We start from the raw sequence: 21,609 nt of genomic DNA, 5'->3' as shown, positions 1-21,609 counted from the left end.
TATAAATCACATTTTGCATGATACACATGATTCAAATTTCTCACTTCCAATTAACAATGAGAAAAACAAATATACGAGATGGTATGGATTTTATTAGAATTTGCATCTTGGTGTGTTCCTTACTCAATCCCCAGAGCAAGAGGAAGCAGAAGGGCATTTTCAGTGTTTTGCATGAATTTATGTACACAGTCCTAGCTCAAAAAAATAATTTGCCTTGCAGACAAGATCGTTCTATCCTTCTAGCAAGCATTTAAGATTTTGAAGTCCCTCAGCAGATATGCTTCTTCTGACTCTAGGCCTTTCTACTACCACAGGAGGTGGTGGTTCTGAGTGAAAACACACCATCACCACTGTCAAGTTGTCTGTTGCTTCTCTCTTTATTGCTTCTTCTATTATCTCTTTGCAACACTGCTTCACGTCATTGTGTTCTTGAAGCCTTCTTCGAGCAAAGTCCACTGCGTTCTGGCTGCGAAAAACATCCCATATTCCATCACTGCCAATTATAAAAAATTCATCTTCTTTGGTCAATGTCAGCAATTTAAGTTCAGGCTCAGCACTCAATGGTCCATCCTTTCCATTCATTTCCTTCATTCCTTCAAGATGCCAGTCGCCTAGAGCACGAGTCACACCTAACTGCCCATTCAGGTAACCATCATCTATGTATCCACCTACAGACTCAATCCTCTTCCTTTCTTTCATGCACAACGGCCTGTGATCTTTGGACATTTCTATGGCCCGTCCACCACGAGATAACACTGCGCGGCAGTCTCCGGCATTGGCTACAAGTAAAGACCTATAGATACAATGACTTTCGTTTAGAACATACAAATAGCTTCATCAAATATCCACTCAACATGTATCACCATTGTTATCATTCAATATTTATGCAACTTGCATTAGGCACTCACGTTTGCCTTCAAGTTCAGTGTGCAACTTTGCCACTGTGAGCTGTGAAAATTATTCTGTGGTTGTGAAGCTAAAGAGTAGCAGAAACGAATTGTTGCTTACCTTCCAAATATAATGGCAGTCAATGCAGTTGTGCCAGAAGACAGGGAAGACTCAATAGAACATGTTCTTGCAAACTCAGCATCAGTCTCCAAAAATGACCTTGTGACAACCTTCTCAAGTTCCAAAGGAAAGTCAGCATCCTCAACAATCACCCGTGGTAGATGATCACGAACGAATTGTGCAGCACTCTTCCCTCCATGTCCGTCAAATACCTGAACAGATATAATTTTCTCTACATGTCAAATCAAATCCTGATTAATAGGTGCATATTCAACTATTTGAAAATTACTAAAATTTGTTTAGCTTTCTTTTGCTCTGAGGTGAATTTCCCTATGATTTTCTCTACTCACAAGTTTTAAGTCAGACTTCAGAGTGGGTATATCATTACAACTTGTAAAGGGAGGAAGAGAGTGACAATGATGAAAGAGTCCATGATCTCAACTCTAAGAAAGTTCAAACAAGGAAACGTTCTCAACACTGAATCTTGTGAACCAGATTGAGGTATTTAATGGAAAATCCCTAACTTTGACTCATGACATCATTTAACATTTATGGTCATTGTCTAGTTTTATAAACATCCATTTATAAGTTAATTTGCTTGCTAAATTTTTGGGAGATGAAACTTTTGTGGCTTGAGTTAACAATGTGAAATGAGACCACTTCTGCAGAAGAAAAAACATATCTAACTAAAGATACTTTCCTATGGGCCAATATGGACTCAACAAGATACTTGACCTTTCTTTTATGTTGTCCATCAGTATCATGGACTACTTTCTTCCTTCATGCTGGGGTCTATTTAGGGTTGAACCATGCATGTTCATTTTTTTTTCTGTTTATTATGACAAATATAATATGACTGAGGATGGTATATACTGAAATTTATGACAACAGGGAAAAAACATAATTGGTTAGATAGCTTACACCATAAAAAGAAATAGCTTCCTCGGAAAGTACGTTATTGCCAAATTTTTTGGCCAAGTCTCCAATGCATATGTGGGTATCCTCCATGGAAGTGCGCTCTCCAATATAACACCACTCTCCAGACCGAAGAGTAGGGACAAAGTTCATCAGGTTCTGTTTTTTGTCCACAGTTTCTGTATCCTCACATATGCTTTCCAGCTAAAAAGTACCAGAGCAGAGAAATGAAAATAGGCTAAGAGGATAAGAGCTCTGTACAGTGAAATAAAGTTAACAAATAGTACATACTATGCAAACTCAATAAAGACATAAAAGGTAAGAAACAGAGGAGAATTCCTAAAAGGTGTATAAGCACAAATGTAATTCTTGAATTATATTCACTGTCAATTTCAGTAGTTTTTAACTGTCATATCTAGAAAGTCACTGACAATTATGAACCAACAAATTGTTCTAACAAGTAGAATCATGTGGAAAATCTAATCGGGATTTACACGGCAATCCAATAATACAATTGACAGCACAATCAATTTCAACATTGATGTGAACTAGTACACGAAGTTAATCTCTATCCAAGGAGAGTAATTAATTTCTACCATAGCAAATTCTAACAATCACTCTTTGATAATCACATCTGAGAGAATTTCAAAATCATGTAAGCTTTATCGGTCATATTTCTCCAGCAGGTTTTTTTCATCTTCTGATACACAAGAAGAATCCAAATAAACCATTAACAGCCATCTGGGCAGACACAGACCAAAATCTAATTCAGAAAAGGACAACATAGAAGAATCCATGACTTCACAAAAGGAAAAAAAAAAAAACAGTGAACAAGATTCACGAATAATAACAAATAAATACTATTGATGTCTCCTCAGCAGAATTGAAACAGTGGCTACAAATTAAAACTACAGTATTGTACAGAAAAAAAAAAAAAATGAGACATCCCACAAAGGAACAGAAGAAAGAGAAAATAAGGGAAGTCAATGCTTACAGGAAATGAATTTGCAACACTGATCTGGTCAGTGGGAGCTCTAAAGGAAGAGTCTTTTTCCCTGTTGTCCATGTGGGCTTGCAAGAGATCACAATGTAATGGCCATGACACCCTTCTGTTATCAACGCTCTTCTCTATATCCTCACCAACTTGTTCACCCTCTTGCACACACATGGTGTCAAGTGGCCTGTTCAACTCAGCAACTGGCTCTTGCACTTGCAGGCACAGAAATTAAGTAACAGTCACACATACACAACTCCACACATTAGAATAGAACACTTGATGGAATTTTGTTGCTTAAACCACAGAGAAAGAGAAAGAGAAAGATAGAGAGAGAGAGAAAGAAGATTCTTGGAATATGTTGGGAAAATGATGGCGTTTTGTGTTTATATATATTAGTGTCAGTGGAAAGCAGTGTGAAAGGAGGGAAGGGGTAGCAGTTAAGCACCAGATTTTTCTAAGAAAGCGTGGTCCAAAATTGTTGGTTGAGTTTATTAGGTTGATTCTTTATATTATAATGTTTTGTAACAAAAATAAGTTCCATGATGTCCTTTTCTATGCTTACCTATCATCTTGTCATCCCACCTAGTTTTCTTTTTTATATTCATTTCCCTGTCTTTTCTCTCTTTATTGCAACACTCCCATAATAATATCCCATGTCAAAAATCTTCTCCCATTTTCTTGTTTTTCTCTTCTAACCTCATTCTATTATTCATTTTGTGGCTTTTATTTAATCCTCAGAAGTTGTAGTGCATAATGTTCTTTGGGCTCAAACTGGGTAAGATAATTTCCACCGAGATAAGGGAATTGGTTTGGGAAGTAGGAATACATCATTAAATAAAATTGACCATAGATGTTTTTTTAAAAATATCTAACTTTTTAATATTGTTATTGAGTAATATTAGGTAATAATATTTTTAATACTTTCTTTTTTCCAAATTAGATACTTAAGAAATCAATCATTTTTTATTTAGTTATTTCCTTTACTGATGTCACATTTACTATTTATGTGTTTCTTAAGTTCAGGTATGAAACCATAATTTGGTTTTTTAATCCAATTGGTGCAATTTTAGAGAAATTACCAGAATTAATAAATTTAAAAAAAAAAATTGTTATAAATAATATGTGTTAATATATTATAATTTTATTGCATGAAGTTGTACATACAAAATTTAAGTTCGAATTTGTGAAAGTCAAGTAAAACTAGTTTGACACAGCTTTAATTAAAGGAGAAATTACTGTTAATCAATAATTGTATCTTTATTTAAATTAAAGTTGTGCAACATGACTTTAATTGTCTTTTATATTAAATTGAAGTTATATATCTTTTACAATGAGATTATATTACTAATGTTTCTTAAAATTTAGTGTATTATTAAAAAGATGTTTGATATTTTAGTATAAATGTTTTTAAATAAAAATATTTGTAAAATTAAAAATATGAAAATAACTTCATGTAAATAATGCATAAATTCAGTTTATTATAAAAATATAATTAAAATTGTAACACTCATACATACTTCAACATAACTTCAGTTTAAATTATATTACATTAAAATTGTGTTTGACATGACTTGAATATAATTTTATTTAAATTAAACTAGTATCATACTAACCTAACTTCATTTAAAATAAGAAAAAAACTAACTAATATTAATCGTGGGTCAAACATAACTTTATCTCTCATTAACTTTTAACTTAAAGTTGTGTCAAGTTGCTACATTTTACAAATTTAAACCTATATCATACCTGCACAACTTTTTCATAGTTGACTTAGTCTCATAAAATTTTCAAAAACTACCATTTTTTTTAAAGAACTAAACTAATTCCATTAAAAAACCCAATCAATATTAAGTATCTTTATTACATATATTAACATGGTAGGTTAGTTCATATTAATTTTTTTTAATTATTATAACATAAAATAATATTTCAGAAAATTAAATCAAAATAAATATAAATAAATGTTGAATTTATAAATTTAAAAAAAATGTTAATTTATCAGGTACTCGTTGAAAAACAAAAGTTATTAGATACTAAAAAATATTAATTCTATATTTAAAGATTTAAATCTTATTTAAGATTACATTAATTATTGATAAATTTTCCTGTTGTATTTAGGCAATTTTATTCATTTTAACCATTTATAAGTTGATTTGTTTTGAAAGGTTGACTTATACGAAGATATTACATGAAGATGGAAATAATTTTTGTTGTCACTTTTATTTTTAAAGTGTTTTAAGATGCATGCATATAACAAAACAAATTATAGTTGCATAATAAAATTTGTATTATTATTTTATAATATGAAGAGAAGAAAGAAATATAAATGATGTGATAGGAAAAAATATCATAGAAAAGTTATTAAAAAGGTTACATACATAATATGATTTATATGAAAAATATAAAAAATAATTAAAACAGATAATTATATACAATATTAAAAATGGTGCCACTTATTTATTTGTTAGTCAAATAATAAAACTGAAACTTAAATATGAATAAATAATTGCGAAAAACAAAACCACTGGATGCATGAATCACCTAGCATAATATTATTTTGACTTATAAGTTCTTTGAACCAAATCTTTAATATGTAATATTAATATCCTAAAGAACAATTTTGTGACATCTTGTTCCACTTGAGAAAAATTGTTTCTGAAAAAAATAAAATGTAAAACATATTTGTTTATTATATTAAAAGATGAAAATAAATAAATAAAATTATATTCCTTGGCCATTATTAATTATGATGAGTTGAATTTGTTGATAACATTCACTTGCAACCCTATTTATTGGAAATAATTAAAGTCATGTATGCTAAGTCTAAAATGTTTTAGGAAATGGATTTTTTATTTTTTATTATAAATTTATACTTCAGAAAATTTCAAGAAAATTCATCTCAACATTTTTAAACAATTATCAAGTTCTCTCTGAGTTATAACAGATAATTTTTAGTTTAAGTAAATTTCGTAAACAAAATTATACTAACGAAATTATTAAATTTTACTACTAATAATGAATATTTATCTTCCTAAACGGAATAGATTTCAAGATATAAGACTTTTAAAATTAAAATTAAATTACTAAAATAAAATACATGAATTAAGATTTTGATAACTTTCAACTTGAATTTATCTATTGAAATTTGGAATAATATAGGTTGAAATATTTCTTTTGAGTTTCATCTGGTTTTGGTCTACAAATTTAATTAATATTTTTAATTTGGCAAATACTTGTTTCAATATTTCTGCTTCAAATACTTTGAGTATAGTTGAAGATTTCATTCATACGAAAAAACCATATAAATATTTTACATGATAATTTATTTATTTAATTTATTTTTTCTCATGAAAAAAAAGCAGACGTCAAAACAGGTCTTCACCAAAATATAGCTTTAAAAAATAGCTTCTATAAATTTAAAATTCTGAATATTTACCCATTTTAGTATTAATGTTTTTTTAGAATTACGCAGTGAATAATTATAAAATTTTAGTTTTAGTATTCAAAAGTTGTATTTTGTCATTGTTATATGAATGATCTCAACTGATACTTTCAAACTTATTTATTTTTATCATGAATAATTGGAATTTATTTATTTTATTAATGTATTTTTAAGAGGTGAAAGTTAGAACATTTTTATGTGTTTTGAAGAATTGCAATTTAGAATATATGATGATAGATTGAAAGTTTTGTGTTTATTTTTACCTTTTACCTTTATCTTTGAAGTTGAATTCCATTGATTTCAAACCCATTTGCTATTTTGAATGTAATTGACAACCTTTTAAGGAGATTCTTTAACCATTTCTTGAATATTTGTGTCAAATTCAAAAGGTGGAGCACCTTATAAGGTTATGAGATAAAAATAACGATAAAATTAATTGATTATAAGTTTTGTATAATTAATTTTTCTAAAAATGAGATAGGATTGGGGAGAGAGAAACTCAATCAACCACAACATAAGTATATTAAATATATAATTTCTATTCTAGATAGTATAACATACATTTCTAGAAAAAAAAAACTTAAATCGAAATATTTAATTTAATAGATATATATTTAAAAAACATTATTAGGTACTCAAAATAAAAATAAATAATAGATTTGGGACATAAAATTTATTGAAAACCTTAAATAAATTATCCTCAAAGTTTTATTATTCTGTAGCTATAAAAAGATTAGTTTCATACCTGTGAGATTATTTTGAAGAAAACTATTGCAAGTGTGTGACTATACTTTTTTGGGGAGAGGATTAGTCAGAACCCACTTTAGGTACTTTTAAAAAAAAAATCTTATATGGATAAAATAGAAGTATGTGCTTAATTTTGAAGAACATGTGTATGACAAATAATAGGAAATACAGCAACATATTGAGTTAAGAGACAAGTTGACTATGGAGTTTGTTTTATTTTATAATTACCACTAATTAGCAAAAAAAAAAAATGAATTGAAAAGCAAAGTTTTAAAGATTGTATTGGTTAGTACCAATAAAGAAGTTATTGAATGGAAAGATGATACGTAAATCACATTATACTTCTCTATGATAAGTGTGCAAAATAAGTCAGCACAAGCTTTAAATATATGTCTATGATTTTTGTAGGCTTGGAACCTTTGCCAATTTCTCATAAATATCTTAATTGAATTTTTGTCAATTTTTCATAAATATCTTAATTGAATTAATGATAAGTTAACACAAGTTTCGAAGCCTTGTTTTATTATTGATGAATGATGTTTATTTATTTTTGTCTATAATTGTTCTGGTTCGGTCACAAATTTTTTGTAAGGATATTTATAAAAAAACCTTCAATACTCAAGTCAAAATTTAATATTCGATGATTAATATGTACTTTTGTCTTATTCTTAAATGTATATTTGTAGGATTAAAAGATAATTTTTATGCAGATAGATTCGATTTAACATAACTTACTGAATTAACCTCATGATTAGAATATGATTTCGTAAGAATGAATTATGTTTAAATTTGTATGTCTCATAGGTATTCGATTTGTAGATAATTTTGTATGTGTATAGATGAATAAGAAAAAGAAATAAAAGTGTAATGACTTTTTTTTTAATATGAGAAGGAGCTTTTCAAATATAGTGGCTATCACTATGAGATTCCAACAAGGACATGAATGTTGATACATAGTGCATGTAAGTCTTTATGGTTAAGTCAAGGGTAGCAAAAGGAAGGAACCCTTTTGCACTATAAAGTTGTCATGGCACTAAGCTATGCATAAGAATCTTTCTTATGTCTTTGATGGGAAAATAGAGATGTTGGACTAAGACGTGGGACAATGGTGTTCACTCAAGTTTTGTGTCCTTCGCATTAAGTCATCAGTGGAGGGACTTAAATAGTTTCATGCCCTTTGTTAGGGTTCGTTTGATATGTGAGATATTTTCAACACCAAAAAATAACAAAATTGAAGTCAACTTAACACTAAATAAAAGCATTAAAGTATTTTTAATTAAACAAAGCGATAAAAAAATTATCTAAAAAATAAGATGAGAAATAAATTTGCATCTATGGGTATTATCTCAATCTGTGTGGACTTTGATGAGAAATATTTGCATAAAAGTTAGAACAAAATAAGTTTATTTTTATGAAGGGTGTTTCTTAGTGCAGTCTTGCATTATTGTGTTAACTTCGGAATTACCTTAGGCCAGTGCATGCGTCTTATTTTCAAACCTTGCCATGGTGGTAGAATAGATGTTGCATACTATCATATGTAGTCTCATATTTTAAATTTAGATATAATTATATATTCTTCTTACATTCTAACTGCCCATAACTATAAAAAAATGTTTTCATTTATAATAAAGAAATTAATTCTCAAGAGAAAGAACGAATATATAATTATTAAAAAATACATTTTCGATTCCCTAATCCATAAGTTAAAAATAAGTTAAAAATGTGTTTCGAATTCACCAATTTTTATTAAAAAAATCATCATGAATTCATAGACTCATAAGTAAAAAAATGTATTATAAATTCATGAATGTATAAATATAGTGGAACTCAATTTTCAGAAATCTCTAAACCTTATAACACATATTTTCAAATAAAAATGACAATGTTAGTTTTGATATTTTAAAAAATATTGGGGTGCAGGAAGAAACATGCCTTTTTTAAAAGAACTTAAAATGAAACTATTTTTTAGAAAAATAATGTTATAGCAAATTTACAGCCCACAACGAAAAGCCCAGAACTGGAAATCTTAAGAAAGGCAGCGTTTTCCCTGGAAACAGCCGTGAGAGAAGTGACTAAGGTTTGTAGGTGCGGCAACTCCAGCACTCTCCTCTGCAGCATTCTCCGTCTAATCAAATCCCTTTAGCATGGCTGAACAAGTACGATTCTCCTCCAATTCTCCATTTGGCTTTGTTAATTGTCCTTAGTTCTTCTGTGGATCTTCCGTTTATTTTCTTCTTTATTTTGTATTGCAGACCGAGAAGGCGTTTCTGAAGCAACCAAAAGTGTTCCTCAGGTACGCTACACACTACAAAGACCAATTAACTTTGTTTTTCACGTAGTTGTTTTGATGCTCATTAGTTTTTCTTATTTTTCCCGCTTTCGCAGCTCGAAGAAAACTGGCAAGGGGAAGAGACCTGGTAAAGGTGGAAACCGTTTTTGGAAATCTATTGGTCTTGGATTTAAGACTCCCAGAGATGCCATCGAAGGTATCTCTCCTCTCTCTTTCACCCAATTTTCTCTTTTTTAATGTTTGTTCTTTGAGATGTAAATCTATAGGTTATTGTTTTGGCCGTGTGTATTTTTTAATTAGGTTAAAATTCACATTCTTGTATGAAACCGTCTCTTTGATGGTATGTTTCATGTTATAGAAGTGCATTTTTATAATTGATACTTTGGACTGTCTTTTTACTATAATGATTCTTAAACAAGCATTTCAAGTCCAACTCGTTAGAGATGTTTCTGATATGAACATTTTTATGTACATGATTTAAGGATTAGTCTCTATGATGGTGTCTCATGTTTGCTCTCTTATATATGCTAAACAAAATAATATGCATTTGTCTATGCAATTGAACATTCAAATTTTTGGTGAGAATCATTGACAAAAAAAAACTCTTGACATTACACATGTCATATCATTATCTCTGTTTTAATCTTTTATTTCATACGAAAGGATGTGGTTAATTCTGTTGTCTAAATAGGTAATTTAAACATCTCCGACTCCTTTTGATTTATTACAGGAACATACATTGACAAGAAGTGCCCCTTCACTGGCAATGTCTCTATTCGTGGCCGTATCCTAGCAGGAACATGTCACAGTGCTAAGATGAATAGGACTATTGTTGTTAGGAGGAATTATCTCCATTTTATTAAGAAGTACCAGAGGTATTATCCTACCATGTTTATTTTTGTATGTTTATGATTGCAGAAATGTAATTATAAATGTTTTTTTATGTAAAGGTATGAGAAGAGGCACTCCAATATTCCTGCTCATATATCACCTTGTTTCCGTGTGAAGGAAGGTGATCATGTCATTATTGGTCAATGCAGGTAAGATTTTATGAATGTAATTGTTTTGGGGTATTTTTATAGGTTTATGCATCTGTCTGATGTTTGTTTATTTCTACCACCTATGCAGGCCACTCTCCAAGACAGTGAGGTTCAATGTCTTGAAAGTGATTCCTGCAGGATCTTCTAGCGGTGCAAAGAAAGCATTTACTGGAATGTGAGCTTTGATTTCCAGTAGTCTTATGATTTTGTTATACGTTGTGGCCTATGATAACTAGTTTTTTACTTTTCAAACAATGTAAAACTCATCCTGTTTTCAGTCTATTTATTTTAGTGTTTTTTTGTATTGTGTTTAGACTGAAAATCAAAGGTTTTGCCCTAATTAATGTGAAACAATTATTTTTGGTAGAATGCCTTTGTCATTGGAAACTAAATTGAGAGCATCAGTTCTAGGTCTTAAATGTAGTATTGGAAACCAAATATTTAGATTAGAAATCAGAGTAGTTTTGTATCTCTAAAACAGTATTTATCAATAGGACATTTACCCGTTGTGGCGGACTGGATTTGTAGTAGTTAAACTTGTCAAACAGGATTGTTTCAGTCTGTCAAACTGTATTGCTTTCTTTAAGTTTAATAAAAATAAAACTTATGGTTTTTGTTCCTAAGGACCTACTCTGGAATTCGTGTGGAAATAGTTGGACTAATTACAGAATATTTTATGCTGTGTTTGGACAATTTTTGGGGATAGATGATTTGTGAGGATTAAATATGTGTGGGGATATATGAAGTTGTTTGGATTGAGGAATGATATAGTGGATTTGTGAGATAGTTGATTGTAAGTTTATAAATTTATTTTTGTTGTTATAAAATATTTGAATAATGAATTATGATTTTTTTTTATTGTGTAAGTTTGAAGTTTTTTTAATAGGTAATATCTATAATTTTTTTTGTATTTTAAATAAAAACACTAAAAAATATATTGTGTTAAATTTATGAAAGTAATATTTATTATTATATTTATTGGTTATTTTATATAATTATATATGTTTGTTGATATTAATATTATTCTCATTATTTATAATTATATGTTATTATTAATAGTATAATTAAATATTTTTAAAATTATTAAATAAATTTATGTAAAATTTAATTTTATATATTTTAATAGAATACATGCACTTGGATAAAATATAAGAATACAAGAATTTTAAATTTCTCCATCCTCTCTTCATTTATTCTTTCATTTTTAAAATCATTGAAATAAAAAAAAACACAGACTCCTTTTACTTGGAAACAAACTCAGCATTAAGGATTAATAATTAGTGAAAACAAGCACTGTATTAGGGATCAATAATTAGTGAAAGACAATTGCTTTAATTTGAGTGAGTATAAGTAACTGTTTAAAAAAAAATAATGAACAAGAATAATTGGGATAAATAATTTTTGTCAAAAAGGTATAAATATTTTATACCATTTATCTGAAGAAGAATAATTAGTGCAATTCTTTTTCTATTTTTTCAAAATGGGCAAAACAATTTGTAAATGGATAAATCATCAATGTAAAGTTGTGAAATAGAATACTGAAATTGCCTTATGTTATATACTTTTTAAAAAAAAATTATATATGAAATTGTATATGCTATATATGTTTTCTAATTTTACAATATGCAATGACATATTTTTAAAAAATATTCAAAAATCTAGAATTCGTGTATTATATACTATTTTTAGTTAAAATCGTATATACGTTTTAAGATTTTTAGTATATAATAATTTTAATCCACGTTTTTTAATATTTAAAATTAAAAAATTAAAAATAATGAAAGTTAAATAAGTTTAATTTATTATTTATAAATTTTCTATATATATAATTAAAAAATAATTGTTTTCTTTAAAAAAAATTTTAACAGAAAATTTTTGTAAAATATTTTTATTATATATAATCAATGGTTGAATTTTTAGAAAATAATTTTTTATTATATATAATCAACAATTAAATACATTAAAAAAAATTAATTTTTAACAAAATTAGTTATGTAATAATTTAATAATATAAGTTAATTATTTTTTTTTAAAAATGATTAAATTAAATTTAATTCATAATAAAAGTTAAGTTGGTAAAATCCTAAATTCAAAATAAAACAGAAATTTTAATCGAAAAACTAAAATAAAGAAGGTTAATAGGAAACTTTAATTACCATATGGCAATTTATTATCCTGTAGATTTTATCCCTATATAATCACGGTCATTAAGTTTTACTATGTATATAATTAAAAATGATTTTATAAAAATTCAATCATTCTTTAATTATATAATAAAAAAATATATTATTAAAGCTTATTTAGTTAAAAAATATATTTTAAGAAATACTAATTTTCTTTAATTATATGTATAACTATAATAATTAAAATTATCTAATTTCTTATTATTTTTAAAAATTTTAAATATTTATTAAAATTATTATATATTAAAAAATTAAAAACGTATATTTTATATACGATGTTAACTAAAATTGGTGATTTTGGTATTCATAAAACGTATTTCACATCGGTAATTTACCCATTTATGAAAAAAAAATCATTTTGAAAATTTGAAAAAAAATTGCACTACCTAAGAAAAAAATACGTTGAAGTAAAAATATCTTTGAGTGCCTATAGTTTTTCTTTTAAAATGTATTAAGTAAGTTTTATTAAAGTATATCGACTTTTTTATTGATAAAGGTTAACTAACTTTTTCGAGCCTTTAGGCCCTGTTTGGTTCTAGGAGTGGTATTGTTGTCGACGACGGAAGTCTCAGTACCACCCCGTTTGCTTCTAGCATTCAATGCGGGTGAGGGAGGAAGTGCAGAGAAAGTGGAGTGGGTTTAGGCTCTTCTCCATATTGAAGAGAAAGTAGGGATCATCAGAGCGAGGGCCACGTCACAACTAGGAAGTTACCCTTGTGACATTTCTTTTCTCCTCTCCATTCCAGGACAAACCACTGCCCCCTGCATGCATGCCACATCAAAGCATGAGATTCCTGACTTGGCTTAGGAATCGTTTGACCATTGAAGGCTGTGAATGCAGTGGGTGAGGAGTAGGTGTGCATTAAGTTGGTTGTTCAATATATAAAACCATGCATAGTTGTTTCACTAATCAAAGAAACCAAAGAAACCGAAGCTTGTCCTCATATGTATTGAGTTCTATTGGGGTTGGAGAGATTAGTAAGGCATCAGAGTGTGTGGTAGGGGTTCACTAACGTTGTGCTTGAGTCATCTCAGGTGCTTGGTTGATCTCAGGTGAGCATATATCTTTGCTTCAATGGTGCTTAATTGATTATGGCTGAAAAAGCATTGGCCACATAATCAATTATGTGTTAAAAATTCAAGACATAATCAATTATCTTAAGCGTTCATAAATTGTGATAATCGATTATGGCTTTTGATAATCGATTAAGCCTGTTTTTTGCCTTGTTCAATAATCGGTTATGCTTGATTTTTTTGGATAATCGATTATCCTTTGTTTGTAACTGATGAGATAATCGATTATGTTCTAATTTTTTGTGAGCTTTGTGAAATTTTCTGGGTTGCTTAATTTGCTTAATTTCCAGGTACTCTCCTGGTGTGTTCTTCATGCCTATTGTGCTGTTCTTTAGGTTTTTTAATTTTTTATGTTAACATTTTGTTTTTAATTTCTGTTTTATATTTATGTTTGGATGATTATTGTTTTGTAATATAATTTGTTTAGGGTTTAGTTTAATTAATTATGTTAATGAGTTAGTAAATTAATGTTGTTTCTAATTCCTTTATTTGAATTTTTTTTTTAAATTTTTGTACATAATTATTATTTTTTTAACATTTAAGAAAAATATTTATTTGTATAAAATTAATGATTAACATATGGAAATAGAAATTTGTAAAGTTTAGGTTTTCTTTATATTTAGCATAAATTATTAATGTTATAATTAAAACAATTAAAAAAATGTTGTAGTAATTAAAGAAAACTGAAAAAGTTTAAATAAATATTGTTTATATTTTTAATAATAAATGTACATAGTTATTTTTTTTATAAGAGAATAGATTTATTTATTTAAAATGAATATTGGTATTATGTAGGGTTATTTTTTATTTTACATAAATTATTGATGTTAGAATTAAATGTTATAAAAAATGTTATAGTAATTTAAAAAGGGAGAAAAAGTTTAGAGAAGAAATTTGAATTTGTAATAATAAATGTAGATAGTTATTAGTTTTTAAAAATTAAATTGTTTATAAGAAATAGTTTTTTATTTGTAAATAGTATTTTTACAGAATGGAAATAAAATTTGATAATGTTTAGTTAATATTTTTTTTAGATTTGACATGAATTATTAATGTTATGCCGTCAAACACTTCTTCTATGCCGTCTGTTGGCTCTGCGGGCACATCCTCATCTCGAGGATCAAAGAGAAAAGCCCCTACTATAGACGACATTGATGAACATTTTGCAATGTTGAATATTAATCTTCAACAATGCGTGTCATCAATGAAGGATGGAAATGAAAATGCCTCTCAGTTGGTGAATATTGCTCGTGCACAGGCAACGACAGCTCAAGATATAGCTGTCGAAATTAGACAAAGAAACGACCTATATGCTGAGCATGTACACCACCATCGACGCCATGCCTCATGCCAGTACTTAAAGTCTGATATTTGGGCAATGCTCGTGGAGCTTAACATTTAGGATGAACAACTCATGGATCAATGCTACGAGTTTTTATGTGACCATCCCAGAAGAGTTAAGCAACTATTTGGGATGCCATATGAGCGTCGCATGACAAAGTTGTTTGGATTTATGACTAGGCGTTGATTTCATATATCTGTATGTCGGCGTTACCTTTAATTATTGGACATGTAATATTTGACTGTGTTTGTTTATTATTGGACATGTAATATTTTTCTTTGTGAACTTGTACTTTCATTGGCCATGTAATATTTTCCTTTGTGAACTTGTACTATTGGGTTTGAAAAGACCTTCCATTATGTTTATGATATTATGTTAACTTCGGTTTAGTTATTTATTGTAGTAATTGCATTATACATGGCATCATCATCCCAGAAACGTAACATAACCCATATGGGTAAATCTCTAGCAGAAGATGTTGTTTTTCCTCCTCAGCCAGCAACGAGGATTGAACAAGTTCTTGATTATAAAAGATACTTTAGTACAAGACGTCAAATGGTGGTGTTTGAAAAAAGTTTCACGCAAGACCAGTATTACCACAAAAAGTTATGGATACTCCATTTTTTGCTGCTCCAGGATTTGAATTCCAAAATGTTTTGAATTGGCAAGGTTTACAACCTTTACTTGGAATTAATCTTCCGTATTATGAGGACTTGGTGAGAGTATTTTATACAAATGTAAAAATCACACATGTTGGTCACCTTGCCATTGAGATTTGCGGAAGGATGATACACATTAAAGAAATGGATTGGATGACCATTGCTCATCTATAGTATGACGGTCTTAAGTTAACCCTGAGACGATCCCTGAGGAACTGAATTTTATCGTCCATGATTCGTGAAGATGTTGAAGGTAAAAATCTCAGAAATGTCGGTAGTCTGAAAATGAATGACTGACTGTTGCATTACACATGGGTGCATATCTTGTGCCCTCGTGGAAGCAACTTTGCACAACTTCTGAATAAAGATATTTTTATGTTGTGGTTAATAAAAAAATAATGTACTCATTAATTGGCCTCATTACATCATGCAACACATCATCAAATGTCGGGATAACAAGATGCCTCTCCCATTTGCAAATTTGATAACGAGGATCTTGCAGGTGTATGGCTTCGACTTGTCGAATGAACAAGCAATAATGCTAGGCTGAAATCATTACTTTGGGAAAAAAAGTATGACAAAATTAAATATATTCCAGGTCAATGGCGTATGGCAACTTGGTAGGCCTCACCGTGCACACGAAGAAGATGTTGAAAAGGATGAATTGCCAACACAAGATGTTGAAGGTGGTCAACCTGAGGCGGCAATCCCCCATCAAACCGAATTGTTAATCCAAATTTTGTTTGGGATACAAAGCATGAATACCCCAATTGACAGGGTTGATCAAAGGATGAATCCAATTGAGGATACTCTGAATGACATTCGATGTCATCAAGGCCATTGATTGTGTTATCATTATGTTATTGTCATTGTTATTTTTATTTCTAATTTTCATGTTGAACATTAATGAATTGTTATTGTTATTTTTTATGTTGACCATTGACAATTGTTATTTAATATTAAGGTTTTATGCTACTTTTCATGCTACTTATTTACATAATCATATTGTTTTGAATGCAACTTTTTTACCATTTTATTTCTATTATGCATAAATCATATTTGTGTCCCTAAACCCTAATACGAAACTTTGACAACATTGGTTAAGTGCCATTCAATGTCTGTGTATCAGAACACGTTGTCATCTAGTTTTACTAGTTGTAGTGTGCAAAATCGTGGTACTTTTACTCATGCTACTGGGAGCACAAGTGCCTTCGTTGCTCCTATTTGTGATTGTGGACAGTTTGCTGTTTTGAGAATAGCGACAACAGAAAAAAAATGCTGGAAATTTTTTTTGGGGTTGTCCCAACTACAAGGTAAAAATTATTCAATTAGGTTTGATACAAACTTAAGAATGCTATTTTAAATTTATTCATTGTTCAATTTTATTGTTTTCTTGAAAATAGATTAGAAGTGGCATGGTTATAGGCTGTAATTTTTTCAAATGGTGCATTGAAGACGTTGCCGATGAAAAAGATACAATTATTATCATACAACGGAATAAGATATGTCTTCCAGAAAACCGTTTGAAGGTCTCCACAAGAAGGATTAAAATGTTATTACTGGGGATGTCTTTTCTTTTTCTAATTAACATTATTATGTTCTTCATTTTTACATAATTTCAAAATTACAAACAAATTAACATAATCTTTATATCTCTTTCCGGATTAAATGTAATGTAATTTTTTCAAATGGTGCATTGAAGACGTTGCCGATGAAAAATATACAATTATTATCATACAACGGAATAAGATATGTCTTATAGAAAACCGTTTGAAGGTCTCCACAAGAAGAATTAAAATGTTATTACTGGGGATGTCTTTTCTTTTTCTAATTAACATTATTATGTTCTTCATTTTTACATAATTTCAAAATTACAAACAAATTAACATATCTTTATATCTCTTTCCGGATTAAATGTAATGAATTTATATTATATATTTAATTTATATTCATGTTATATTCTAAATATCTATTTTCTTTTTAAAATATATTCATTTTGCTATTCATAATAATGAAAATCATTATTAAAATTAATTTTTTATATATTTGTATATATATAACATAACATAATTTAAAAATTCATATATAATATTAAAATTATGTAAATAAATTCAGTTAAGTAAAAAATAAAATAAAATAAATAAAATGTTAAATAATCAAATTATACTTAAATTTAAAATTATAATTCATGGTTTCTTTCAATTTTACATTTTTTTTTATTTATAAATGAAACTTAAAATTATTTTAATTAACTAAAATATGAAAATGATTCTTCATTATTTATTCTTCTTTTTTATACAAGGGTAAATTTGTAATCTTACAAATTTTACTATTCAAAATAATTTATAATATTCTTACAACCATCACATCACTCGCAAATTTCAATAAACTTTCTTCAGACATCTACTCTAACATACTCAAATCCAAACAACCTCAATTTTTTCACACTTCCACTCCCCTCACCCTCTAATCCAAACAAAGCGAAAATATAAAATATAAAAGAATGTGTACACCTGATGAAACTAAATAAGGATTTAAATAAGGATTTAGAACATACAGGAGGCTGCAAAGACCCTAGAGATACTGTCACTGGAGCTCCAAAGGCATTACGTCATCTATCAGACATGAGACGAATCAAATATCCCACTAGAGCCTCAAATTCATCATGCTCCTTCATTCATTCCAATATGGCAAATGTAGTGGAAAAGAATTTCAGATGAATATAAACTTAAAAAGACATGCAAATACCATTTTTTATTGGTCAGAGATCATAAATTCATTATAGCAATCTAATAACAGATTTTTGACCATGATGAGGTTATTTTTTTTTCCATCAAAATAGAATCTGTTTAAAAAAAATTACAATATTAGCTGATTTGACCCGTGTCATCACTTATAATCATTACTTTTCAAGATATTTATTTTACTAATTCACAACAATAATTCTCTATTTATTTTCCAAATACAATAAATTTTTATTTATCTATTTATTTCCAAATTCAATAACAATTTTGTTTATTTTTTAATTAATCAAATAATCAAGTTATTGTATTACATTACCGTCAAACATGATCCATACACGATTATCCAGTTTTTTATTCCTTAAAACTAACACTTTTAGAAAATTATGTATCAAATTAATTTTTAACATTACATAACTTACTACCCAATATATAAACAATAAAATTTTAAAAAATAATAAATTATGACGTGTTGGCACGACTTCAGTATGACAGGGCAGAAATCGTGTCAAATTGACACGACTTCAGTATGACATGACAAAGTCGTGTCAAATTGAGACGATTTGTGCATATAAAGTCGTGCCGAATTGGCACGACTTGTCTAAATTTGTAATTTTTTTAAAAGGACTCCATTTTGATAAAAAAAAAACCCATGATGGTCAAAAAGCGGCTCAATTCCCTATCTAGCACCATTTACATCTTTATTTCCCTATCTAGCACCCTTTTGTTTTTATTTCCGTATCTAGCACGCTTTTGTTTTTATTTCCCTATCTAGCACCCTTTTGTTTTTATTTCTCTATCTAGCACTCTTTTATTTTTTATTTCCCTATCTAGCACCATTTTAAAAATAAATAAATAAATAATAAATTATTATTTTTTTAATAATTTTAATTTTTGAATGCATTAAAAAATAAATATTTTTAATGTTTAAAATAATTAGAAATATAATTAATGAATAAATAAATGAATTTTTACAAAATAAAAATAAAAAAGTAATAAATTAAAAATGTTTAGTTTAAAATTATTTTTTTTAAAAATAAGAAAATAAAAAATTAAACTATACAACAACATAAAAGTTGAATCTATAAACATAAATTAGTATTTATTTTTATTATTATTAATGATATAATCATGTTAATTTCAAGTAAAAAATACAGGACATAATTATTAAAAAACCAAAGTCAATTAGTATTAATGAATAGTGAACACATAAATAATATTGAAGTGTCTACCCTAAATGCAAAATTCTAAAAAAAAGCTAATGCAAATGCTACACTTAATGCATTAAAAAATAAATATTTTTAATGTTTAAAATAATTAGAAATATAATTAATGAATAAATAAATGAGTTTTTACAAAATAAAAACAAAAAAGTAATAAATTAAAAATGTTTAGTTTAAAATTATTATTTTTAAATGAAGAAAATAAAAAATTAAACTCTACAACAACATAAAAGTTGAATCTATAAACATACATTAGTATTTATTTTTATTATTATTGATGATGTAATCATGTTAATTTCAAGTAAAAAATAGAGGACATATTTATAAAAAAAACCAAAGTCAAATAGTATTAATTAATAAATAATATTGAAGTGTTTACCTAAATGCAAAATTCTAAAAAAAACTAATACAAATGTTACACTTAATGCTTAAAAATGAGAAGAAAAAAATGTAAAAATAAATAAGTCTAGAAAATAAAAACAACAACAATAAAATAAAAACAAAAACCATAAATAAATAAATAAAGATTGCAGAAAAAATAATAATAACTAAAAACATAAAAGGTATAAAATAAAGGAAAAACAAAATAAGATAAAGATAAAAGATATAAAAAAAAATCAAATAAATCAAAACAAGATAAATATAATAGATATAAGACGATACTAAATAAGTATATATTGATCATAAAAAGGAAAATAAATGAGAGATGATCATTAATTTAATATGTTTCTAGTTATTATTATTTTTTCTGCCATTCTTTATTTATTTCTATTTATGTTTTTATTCATTAATTATATTTCTAACTATTTTAAATACTAAAAATATTTTTTTTAATGCATTCAAAATTAAAATTATAAAAAAAATTACTAGATTGTGCAATTCTCGTCATTAATTATGTTTCATTTTGCACAAACTATTTAATGTACCACTGAAGAAAATATCAAATGAATGATCATCTTTTATTTATTTTCCTTTTTATGATCAACATATACTTATTTAATATTGCCTTATATCTCTTATCTTTATCTTGTTTGAATTTTTTTTATATCTTTTATCTTTATCTTATTTTGTTTTGCCTTTATTTTATATCTTTTATGTTTTTAGTTTTTTTTTTCTGTCATTCTTTATTTATATCTATTTTTTGTTTTTATTTTATTGTTGCTGTTTTTATTTACTATACTTATTTTTTTGATCTCATTTTTAAGCATTAAGTGTAACATTTGTATTAGTTTTTTTTAGAATTTTGCATTTAGGTAAACACTTCAATATTATTTATGTGTCCACTATTAATTAATACTAATTGACTTTGTTTTTTTTTTTATAAATATGTCCTGTATTTTTTTACTTGAAATTAATATGATTACATAAGCAATAATAATAAAAATAAATACTAATTTATGTTTATAGATTCAACTTTTATGTTGTTGTAGAGTTTAATTTTTTATTTTCTTCATTTTTTTAAAAAATAATTTTAAACTAAACATTTTTAATTTATTACTTTTTTTTTGTAAAAACTCATTTATTTATTCATTAATTATATTTATAATTGTTTTAAACATTAAAAATATTTATTTTTTAATGCATTCAAAATTAAAATTATTAAAAAAATAATAATTTATTATTTATTTATTTATTTTTAAAATAGTGCTAGATAGGGAAATAAAAAATAAAAGAGTGCTAGATAGGGAAATAAAAACAAAAGGGTGCTAGATAGGGAAATAAAAACAAAAGGGTACTAGATAGGGAAATAAAGATGTAAATGGTGCTAGATAGGGAATTGAGCCTAAAAAAGCCCCAATACCCAATGAAAAAAGAATAAATATACAGAAACCTGAATTTACCCTGACGTCAATCCAGAATAATAAAATTTGCAATATACAGAATGAATATATTTGCATAATAAAATTTGTATTATTATTTTATAATATGAGCACGAAGAAGAGAAGAA

The 21,609-nt window shown here is 27.3% G+C and overlaps 2 protein-coding genes across 2 annotated transcripts; one reads left to right on the top strand and one right to left on the bottom strand.

Moving 5' to 3' along the window:
• Nucleotides 1–72: 72 nt before the first annotated feature.
• Nucleotides 73–3,397, bottom strand: LOC137807626 (putative protein phosphatase 2C 27). The gene is made up of 4 exons (XM_068608350.2): nt 2,918–3,397; nt 1,930–2,127; nt 1,009–1,220; nt 73–793 (listed from the first exon to the last, which is right to left on the bottom strand). The coding sequence occupies exons 1-4, from the start codon at nt 3,089–3,091 to the stop codon at nt 232–234; spliced, it is 1,146 nt and encodes a 381-aa protein (XP_068464451.1). The 5' UTR covers nt 3,092–3,397; the 3' UTR covers nt 73–231.
• Nucleotides 3,398–9,076: 5,679 nt separating this feature from the next.
• Nucleotides 9,077–10,802, top strand: LOC137807621 (small ribosomal subunit protein uS17). The gene is made up of 6 exons (XM_068608345.2): nt 9,077–9,265; nt 9,362–9,402; nt 9,495–9,595; nt 10,130–10,274; nt 10,350–10,439; nt 10,528–10,802. Exons 1-6 carry the CDS (start codon nt 9,254–9,256, stop codon nt 10,616–10,618), a joined length of 480 nt encoding a protein of 159 aa, XP_068464446.1. The 5' UTR covers nt 9,077–9,253; the 3' UTR covers nt 10,619–10,802.
• The last annotated feature ends 10,807 nt before the right edge of the window (nt 10,803–21,609 follow it).

The sequence above is a fragment of the Phaseolus vulgaris genome, chromosome 3 (genome assembly GCF_051622355.1).
Source record: "Phaseolus vulgaris cultivar YP4 chromosome 3, ASM5162235v1, whole genome shotgun sequence".
NCBI classification, from domain to species: domain Eukaryota; kingdom Viridiplantae; phylum Streptophyta; class Magnoliopsida; order Fabales; family Fabaceae; genus Phaseolus; species Phaseolus vulgaris.
This window is presented reverse-complemented; position numbering and strand designations above follow the sequence as displayed.